Source organism: Cololabis saira, chromosome 15, assembly GCF_033807715.1.
Source record: "Cololabis saira isolate AMF1-May2022 chromosome 15, fColSai1.1, whole genome shotgun sequence".
NCBI lineage: Eukaryota > Metazoa > Chordata > Actinopteri > Beloniformes > Belonidae > Cololabis > Cololabis saira.
In genome coordinates, this window is record NC_084601.1 from 39,077,684 (window position 1) to 39,087,916 (window position 10,233).

At 33.9% G+C, this 10,233-nt stretch overlaps 1 protein-coding gene across 4 annotated transcripts in view; it reads left to right on the plus strand.

The window, feature by feature from the left end:
* LOC133460753 (polyhomeotic-like protein 1) overlaps positions 1 to 5,335 on the plus strand; it is a 55,584-nt gene extending 50,249 nt beyond the window's left edge. For all 4 annotated transcript variants that reach the window (XM_061741500.1, XM_061741502.1, XM_061741503.1 and 1 more), the window contains one exon: positions 4,433 to 5,335. In XM_061741500.1, the coding sequence (XP_061597484.1) occupies positions 4,433 to 4,584 (152 nt within the window). In that variant the 3' untranslated portion in view covers positions 4,585 to 5,335. The remainder of the gene's footprint in view (positions 1 to 4,432) is intronic.
* Positions 5,336 to 10,233: the final 4,898 nt, after the last annotated feature.

A 10,233-nucleotide genomic window follows, 5' to 3' on the forward strand; every position in this document is an offset into this window, starting at 1 on the left:
TCCTCTTCAGTCCATTTAGGCCACGTTTACACGTAGCTGGGTATTTACAAAAATGGATATTTCCCCATCTACGTTTTGAAAAATCATTTACATCATTTGCACCAGGGGTCTTCAACCCGCGGCTCTTTAGCGCCGCCCTAGTGGCTCCTGGAGCTTTTTCAAAAATGTTTGACCTTTTTTTTCCTCTCTTTTTCTTTTTTCTTTTTTTCCTTTTTTTTGCTCTTTTTTCCTTCCTTTTTCCTTTTTTAATCTCAACATTTCAACTTTCTTCTCGACATTTCGAATTTTTCTCGAAATTTTGACTTTTTTCTCAACATTTTGACTTTTTTTTCGAAATTGTACTTCAACAATAATCTTGACATTTTGACTTTTTTCTCGACATTTCAGCTTTTTTCTCGACATTTAGGCTTTTTTCTCAACATTTTGACTTTTTTTCTCGACATTTTGACTTTTTTTCTCGACATTTTGACTTTTTTTCTCGACATTTTGACTTTTTTTCTCGACATTTTGACTTTTTTTCTCAACATTTTGACTTTTTTCTCGAAATTGTACTTCAACAATAATCTCGACATTTCGACTTTTTTCTCGACATTTCAACTTTTTTCTCGACATTTTGGCTTTTTTCTCGACATTTTGACTTTTTTTCGCGACATTTTGACTTTTTTTCGCGACATTTTGACTTCTTTTCTCAACATTTTGACTTTTTTCTCGAAATTGTACTTCAACAATAATTTCGACATTTCGACTTTTTTCTCGACATTTTGAATTTTTTTCAAGCATTTTGACTTCTTTTCACGCATTTTGACTTTTTTTCTCGACATTTTGACTTTTTTTCGCGTCTTTTTTACTTTTTTTCTCGACATTTTGACTTTTTTTCTTGACATTTTGACTTTTTTTCTCGACATTTTGACTTTTTTTCGCGACATTTTGACTTTTTTTCGCGACATTTCGGCTTTTTTTTTCGACATTTCGGCTTTTTTCTCGACATTTCGGCTTTTTTCGCGACATTTTGACTTTTTTTCGCGACATTTTGACTTTTTTTCTCGACATTTTGACTTTTTTCTCGACATTTCGCCTTTCGCCATTTGCCTTAATTCTAAGGCTTATACATACAAGACTTTTCATTTTTTGCGGCCCCAGACATATTTGTTTTTTGTGTTTTTGGTCCAATATGGCTCTCTCAACATTTTGGGTTGCCGACTCCTGATTTCCACGGACCCTCATAAATAGCTGTTAAGGTGCTATGAGCAGCCAAACCTACAGGGGGCAGTGTAACGAGAAGATAAAGTCATGCTAGCCAATCAGAATCCTGGAAAAAACATCAACAAATGACACGAGTAACTTCCAGTTACTTCCAAGATGAACGAGAATCTTTCGTTTGGAGTGACAGAGAAGTGGAGTTACTTTTAAATGTGACTTTAGAATATAAAACAGGTAAAATACAAGAAAATATTGACGGTGACCAAACAAATTGTAAACACAGGTCGCACTCATGACGCTGCACTGCAAAAACTCAAAATCTTACCAGGAATATTTGTCTTATTTCTAGTTAAAATGTCTCATTTTTAGTCAAAAACTCTCATTACACTTAAAACAAGAGTCATCACCAGATAAATAACTTGTTATTTGGCAATTTTCACCTGTTTCAAGTAAATTTTCACTTGAAATAAGTAGAAAAATCTGCCAGTGGGACAAGATTTATCTTCTCATTACAAGCAAAAAAAATCTTGTTCCATTGATTTTTCTACTTATTTTAAGTGAAAATCTACTTGAAACAGGTGAAAATTGTTGTATTTTCCAGTGATGAGTCTTGTCTTAAGTGTAATGAGATTTTTTGACTAAAAACAAGACATTTTAACTAGAAATAAGACAAATATTCTTGTTAAGATTTTGAGTTTTTGCAGTGTACGTCTTTCACTTTTTTCCAGTGAGTCTTGTTTTAAGTGTAATGAGATTTTTTTTTGACTAGAAATGAAACATTTTAACCAGAAATAAGACAAATATTCCTGGTAAGATTTTGAGTTTTTGCAGTGTGATGACGTTTCTGTGGCATAATGTGACGTTCTGAAGCCTAAATGTCAGTTTCCCTCCGTTTACAAACAAACGGGAAGACGGAGTTTTTTCAAATCTCCACTTTGGCCGGAGTTTTCAGAAATGATGGTTTTTGGAGACTTTGAGCTTGGTTTTCGCGTAAACGAACGGCCAAAACGCATGAAAACACCACCGTTTTTGCCACGTATAAACAAGGCCATAATGTTTTCTCCCACTATCCTCAGTGCTGCTTCATGTATTTGTAGTTTGGGGTCTCCAGTTTGTTTATCTGTGAAGTTTGAGTTTAGAAACAGTAGATGGGACCGCTGAGACTCAGCTGCCGTTGCCATGGACTTAAGTACAGACAAAAGGTGCAAAGCAGTTTCTGAGTGGGAGTGCTTTGTTGTAATTGTGAAGTAAACACGGTGCGGCTGTTCCAAAGCCTCGCCCGCAAATGACAGAGCTAGGAGGGAGTGTGATGTTTGGCTTCAGGCACGCTGGGTATTGGAGGAAGCTCGCCATAATCAACCCTGGGAATCGCAGTTGACTTGCCGTTTTTCTGCACGTAGCCTCTTTGTGAGGATTTAACTGATTTATGATTCTCTTCAGCTCTGTTCACTGTGGAACAGTTTGGAGCAGGAAATGAAACAAAGTACTAACATAAATCTGTTTAAAAAGAGATACAAAAAATGATTTATAAACAGGTATATGGAAGAGGAAATGGGTTAACGAGGAGTGTGAGAAACAAATAAAATAGGGAAAAATTGTATATTATACTTGCTTAAGATATGTTTAGATATTTATGTGGATATTTATGTTTTATATATTATACACTGAAAAAACTCAAAATCTTACCAGGAATATTTGTCTTATTTCTAGTTAAAATGTCTAATTTGTTATTTGACCATTTTCACCTGTTTCAAGTAACTTTTCACTTGAAATAAGTAGAAAAATCTGCCAGTGGGACAAGATTTATCTTCTCATTACAAGCAAAACAATCTTGTCCCACTGGCAGATTTTTCTACTTATTTCAAGTGAAAATCTACTTGAAACAGGTGAAAATTGTTGTTTTTTCCAGTGATGTCTTGTTTTAAATGTAATGAGATTTCTTTGACTAAAAATGAGACATTTTAACTAGAAATAAGACAAATATTCTTGTTAAGATTTTGAGTTTTTGCAGTGTATCTTGAGAGGGATAGTTATAATTATGTAATATATGTTATATATTATGTATATAGCATATATATATTTATAGGGATATTTAGGTAGTTTATATAGTGTATATTTATATAGATTTATATAATATTCGCATTTTCTATATATTGATATCATTATGTAATATTTATATTTTCTATATACTTATATGTATAATTATGTAGTAATAGGCATGTTTACGTAGTATTTATATAGACTATATTTATATGGATATTGTGTAGATATAATAATAGCAATAATATAAATCCATAGTTATAAAGGGGTAGGAACTAGGAATGGGCGATATTTTACCGTTCACGATAAACCGTCAAAAAAATTCCCCACGGTAAGAATTTGTCATCTCGCGGTAAAAATGATAAATTCCTGTTGATGACGTTTTTGTGTAGGAAGGAAGGAAGGAAGGAAGGAAGGAAGGAAGGAAGGAAGGAAGGAAGGAAGGAAGGAAGGAAGGAAGGAAGGAAGGAAGGAAGGAAGGAAGGAAGGAAGGAAGGAAGGAAGGAAGGAAGGAAGGAAGGAAGGAAGGAAGGAAGGAAGGAAGGAAGGAAGGAAGGAAGGAAGGAAGGAAGGAAGGAAGGAAGGAAGGAAGGAAGGAAGAAAAGAAGGAAGGATGGAAGGAAGGAAGGGAGAAAAGAATGAAGGAAGGAAGGAAGGGAGGAAATAAGGGAGAAAAGAAGGATGGAAGGAAGGATGGAAGGAAGGAAGGAAGGAAGGAAGGAAGGAAGGAAGGAAGGAAGGAAGGAAGGAAGGAAGGAAGGAAGGGAGGAAAGAAGGGAGGAAAGAAGGAAGGAAGGGAGGAAAGAAGGATGGAAGGAATGAAGGAAGGAAGGAAGGAAGGAAGTAAGGAAGGAAGGAAGGAAGGAAGGAAGGAAGGAAGGAAGGAAGGAAGGAAGGAAGGATGGATGGATGGAAGTAAGAAAAGGAGAGAGAGAGAAAGAGAGAGAGAATTTATTTATTTTTTTAATCGTTTTTATCGTTATTGGGATAAATGCCAGAAATTATCGTGATACATTTTTTTAGTCCATACCGCCCATCCCTAGTAGGAACTAGGGAAAAGTGTAAACTTCTTCCTACTCCTTTTTCAAACCTATGTGCATATGAAGAAGTTACTGTTTATTTTTATTTTTTATATCCATTAATTAATTCATTGCTTTATGGCCGTTCTCTCTTCTGTTCCTCTCGTTTCCAGGCTGCGAGGATCTGGCCTCCATGTTCCTGTCCCAGGAGATCGACGGCCAGGCGTTGCTGCTGCTGAAGGAGGAGCATCTCATGTCCACTATGAACATCAAGTTAGGCCCCGCCCTGAAGATCTGCGCCCACATTAACACTCTGAGAGACTAATACTTCCCTAAGAACCCCGCCGCTCGGACTCCACCCCCGAGCGTTTCACCCAACGGCCCAATTCTGCTCCCGGGTCGGAGGTGGAAGTGACGAAAGACGAGCAAGCCGGCGTACCAAGTCCCGTTCAGTCTGGGCTTCAAGAACTCACGTCCGTCATCCGTTTGCTCATTTCTGGCTGCAGAGTTTAAGGCCACATTTACAGGAATAATTTAATATTTCCTTGCAAAAGTGTCTAATCTTTGTGTTAAGGGGGAAAAAATCCTATAAATGACCCGCTACATTTTTCTGTGAAGGGACCTGAACCCAAACGTCGTAGCAGCTCGGAATCATCGGGACTCGCAGTCTTGAAAAGTCTTTGAATGTGTTTTCAGTTAAGATATCCCCCTTTTTCTGTTCTCTACGAAAAGGGCTCCTTTTATCGTAGAGGGAGGCTGTGATATTCTAACGCGTTTTTCTTTACGTTTTTTGTTTTTTTTGGTCTTGTATTTCAAACTGAGTATAATTGAAGGGTCAAAAGGAAAAACGTAGACACACAGAAGGTGCTGTGGGTTCAGTTGGGTCTGTAATTTTGCACAGAAATTTTGAAGGAGGACTTTGGAAATATAACCCAGTTCGAAAGTCTCATTCAGCTCTCCATGGCTTCTTCTTTTTTTAATTTTTTTTTATTCAAGCTCTTTGCTACGACGGAGTATTAGGGCCAAAATAAGACAAAAAAAATTGGAAATTACGAGAATAAAGTCATAATATAATGAGAATAAAGTCGTAAAATTACGAGAATAAAGTCGTAATGTAGCGAGAATAAAGTCGTAATAGAATAAAGTCGTAATATTATGAGAATAAAGTCGTAATATTATGAGAATAAAGTCGTAATATTATGAGAATAAAGTCGTAAAATTACGAGAATAAAGTCGTAACATTACGAGAATAAAGTCGTAATGTTGCGAGAATAAAGTTGTATTATTATGAGAATATAATTTATGAGAACTCTAACAGGAAGAGCATCTTCTCCCTGTGTTAAAATGAGGAATATTGAGCATCTTGTGAAGTTATATTTATATATTTATAATATTTTACGACTTTATTCTCGTAATATTGACTTTATCCTCGTAATTTTACGACTTTATTCTCGTAATTTTACGACTTTATCCTCGTAATTTTACGACTTTATTCTCGTAATTTTACGACTTTATTCTCGTAATTTTAGGACTTTATTCTCGTAATATTACGACTTTATTCTCGTAATTTTACGACTTTATTCTCGTAATTTTACGACTTTATTCTTGTAATTTTACGACTTTATTCTCGTAATATTATGACTTTATTCTCGTAATTTTACGACTTTATTCTTGTAATTTTACGACTTTATTCTCGTAATTTTACGACTTTATTCTCGTAATATTATGACTTTATCCTCGTAATTTTACGACTTTATCCTCGTAATTTTACCACTTTATTCTCGGAATTTTACGACTTTATTCTCATTACATTATGACTTTATTCTCGTAATTTCCTTTTTTTGTTTTTTTGTTTGGCCCTAATACTCCGTCGTACTTTGCAGCTCCATTTAGCACTGAATAAGGACAACAGTACGTTAAGGGAACTTGTGAAACATAAATTAGAAATAATTTCACTAAAGATATATCAGTAGTGACAGCTTCCTTCCATGTGAGTAACATTTGTGACTCGTTTTAGTGAAAAATGCGTTAAAGAACAGGAGCTGTTTTACAGCAGGTGTTTTAGGGGGCGGAGTTAACCTATCCATCTGCTCCGCCTTAATTCTGACAAAAAATATGCTCATGCACAGAAAATGTGTTTTATTTCTTCTCATATGTCCTCTGCACTGCAAAAACTCCAAATCTTACCAGGAATATTTGTCTTATTTCTAGTTAAAATGTCTCATTTTTAGTCAAAAAAAAATCTCATTACACTTAAAACAAGACTCATCACTGGAAAAAACAACAATTTTCACCTGTTTCAAGTAGATTTTCACTTAAAATAAATAGAAAAATCTGCCAGTGGAACAGGATTCTTTTGCTTGTAATGAGAAGATAAATCTCAGATTTTTCTATTTATTTCAAGTGAAAATTTACTTGAAACTGGTGAAAATTGTCAAATAAGTTATTTTTCTGGTAATGACTCTTGTTTTAAGTGTAATTAGATTTTGGACTAAAAATTACCGGAAAAATAACTTGTAATTTGACAATTTTCACCTGTTTCAAATAAATTTTCACTTGAAATAAGTAGAAAAATCTGCCAGTGGAACAAGATTTATCTTCTCAAGCAAAAAAATCTTGTTCCACTGGCAGATTTTTCTACTTATTTCAAGTGAAAATCTACTTGAAACAGGTGAGAATTGTTGTTTTTTTCCAGTGATGAGTCTTGTTTTAAGTGTAATGAGATTTTTTTGGACTAAAAATGAGACATTTTAACTAGAAATAAGACAAATATTCTTGTTAAGATTTCGAGTTTTTGCAGTGTGTAAGGAAAGACACGCGGATGTCAATCTAAAGAAAATTACTTCCTAAGTTATAATTATCTACAAATAATAGGCATCGTCGTGTATAAATAGATTTAGAAGTGGTGGTTGTTCCATGAACAGGGTAAAGTGGGAGTACAGGGTACTGAGTCCAAATGAAACGCAAATCCCTCAACGTTCTGAGATCATTTCATTCTTCAGCTGAGCAGAAAACATATCCGTACACACACACCATATTTGGTAAAGTGCTTTTCCACAATCCTTTTTCCGTTTGAAGCTTTATATCAGAGGACTTGCTGCTGACTCTGCTCTGTGAACATCTGTCAGCAGTTTTCATTGTTGGTTTTTTTTATTCCAGCTGCTCCTGAATCAGTACGAACGTTTGTGTTTCGCTCACGCACGGGTCACGTCCGGCTCTAGAGTTGTTTGGAAGTTTAAAAGAGATGCTGTCAGAGATGTAGAATGAACGTGAGTGACAACTGCAAAAACTCAAAGTCTTAACAAGAATATTTGTCTTATTTCTAGTTAAAATGTCTCATTTTTAGTCAAAAAAATCTCATTACACTTAAAACAAGAGTCATCACCAGATACATTTTCACCTGTTTCAAGTAAATTTTCACTATTTTCCAGTGATGAGTCTTGTTTTAAGTGTGAAAAGACAAATACTTGGCACACAGCAAAGACGGTGAAAGTACTTAAAGATATCAGCGATCTAAATATATACTGTACACTGCAAAAACTCAAAATCTTACCAGGAATATTTGTCTTATTTCTAGTTAAAATGTCTCATTTTTAGTCAAAAAATCTCATTACACTTAAAACAAGAGTCATTACCAGAAAAATAACTTTATTTGACAATTTTCACCTGTTTCAAGTAAATTTTCACTTGAAATAAGTAGAAAAATCTGCCAGTGGGACAAGATTTATCTTCTCATTACAAGCGAAAAAAAAATCTTGTTCCACTGGCAGGTTTTTCTACTTATTTTAAGTGAAAATCTACTTGAAACAGGTGAAAATTGTTGTATTTTCCAGTGATGAGTCTTGTCTTAAGTGTAATGAGATTTTTTGACTAAAAACCAGACATTTTAACTAGAAATAAGACAAATATTCTTGTTAAGATTTTGAGTTTTTGCAGTGTACGTCTTTTTTAGTCAAAAAAAATCTCATTACACTTAAAACAAGACTCATCACTGGAAAAAACAACAATTTTCACCTGTTTCAAGTAGATTTTCACTTGAAATAAGTAGAAAAATCTGCCAGTGGAACAATATTTTTTTGCTTGTAATGAGAAGATAAATCAGATTTTTCTATTTATTTCAAGTGAAAATTTACTTGAAACAGGTGAAAATTGTCAAATAACAAGTTATTTTTTTGGTAATGACTCTTGTTTTAAGTGTAATGATTACTTATTTGACAATTTTCACCTGTTTCAAGTAAATTTTCACTTGAAATAAGTAGAAAAAGTGGGACAAGATTTATCTTCTCATTACAAGCAAAAAAATCTTGTTCCACTGGCAAATTTTTTCTACTTATTTTAAGTGAAAATCTACTTGAAACAGGTCAAAATTGTTGTTTTTTTCAGTGATGAGTCTTGTTTTAAGTATAATGAGATTTCTTTTGACTAAAAATGAGAAATTTTAACTAGAAATAAGACAAATATTCCTGTTAAGATTTTGAGTTTTTGCAGTGTAAGCTCTTAATCTGAAATGTTTTCGAGCTACTTTCTGGTGATAAAGAAGCTGGTATCCAGATGTGGACCTATGTTTATGATGGGTGAAGGAAAACGGCTCCGGCTTCACTGAATGACTGTGTGGAGATGGGAAAAAAAAAAAACCTTAAACTATACTGTAGGAAGTGTAAAATTTGCCTTTTCTATTTAAATGCACATTTGTTTGCTGGATTGCCTTGTTTGAGCTTTTCTTATGTAGAGGTTTCCTCATGTTCTCCGTGAACATTGTGGCCTTTCTCACTAGTCTCTACATTAGATTTAGATGAGAATAGTCTGTTTTTTAAACTGCTTTTCATATCATTCCTTCTTTTTATATTAGCGCTTACTTTTATACAATTGTTGGGGTTTTATTTTCGAAGCAATGAGATCCGTTGCCTTTCCCAAAGCGTGACTGAGAAGTAGCTACCTTGATCAAAGAATCTTTGCCGTCTTCCCTCATAGCTTTGTCACATAGTGTGCAGCTACAAACAGTATTTACCTTTCTAGCTAGATATCTTTGGCTTTATTGTACGTGACCGTGGCTATTACAGTATTTTCTTTAAAAGGGATCATCCTTGATAGCTGTGTTTGTGTTTGTCTTCCCGGGAGTTTGGAGTCTTTAAATCGGAATGTCCTTCCACATACTGGGCTTCATTAATGTGCACTGCAAAAACTCAAAATCTTAACAGGAATATTTGTCTTATTTCTAGTTAAAATGTCTTATTTTTAGTCAAACAAAATCTCATTACACTTAAAACAAGACTCATCACTGAAAAAAACAACAATTTTCATCTATTTCAAGTAGATTTTCACTTAAAATAAGTAGAAAAATCTGCCAGTGGAACAAGATTTTTTTGCTTGTAATGAGAAGATAAATCTTGTTCCACTGGCAGATTTTTCTACTTATTTCAAGTGAAAATTTACTTGAAACAGGTGAAAATTGTCAAATAAGTTATTTTTCTGGTAATGACTCTTGTTTTTCTCGTTAAAATGTCTCATTTTTAGTCAAAAAAAAATCTTATTACACTTAAAAGAAGACTCATCACTGGAAAAAACAAAAATTGTCATGTTTCAAGTAGATTTTCACTTAAAATAAATAGAAAAATCTGCCAGTGGAACAGGATTTTTTTGCTTGTAATGAGAAGATAAATCTCAGATTTTTCTACTTATTTCAAGTGAAAATTTACTTCAAACTGGTGAAAATTGTCACTATTTTTTTCACTAAAAATTAGACATTTTAACTAGAAATAAGACAAATATTCCTGGTAAGATTTAGATTTTTTGCAGTGTGAGCCTCAAATTCAGTTTTCACTCAAAATGTTAGTTAATGGACAGGTCTTTTGATCTTCATCCATAAGAAAAAAAAAAAGGAAAAAATTAGCACCTTTCTTCACAAAAAAACAGCATATTCTGGAAAATTTTACTTTAAAAGAATTTTCCTCAGAATAAAATGTGTTTCATTGCA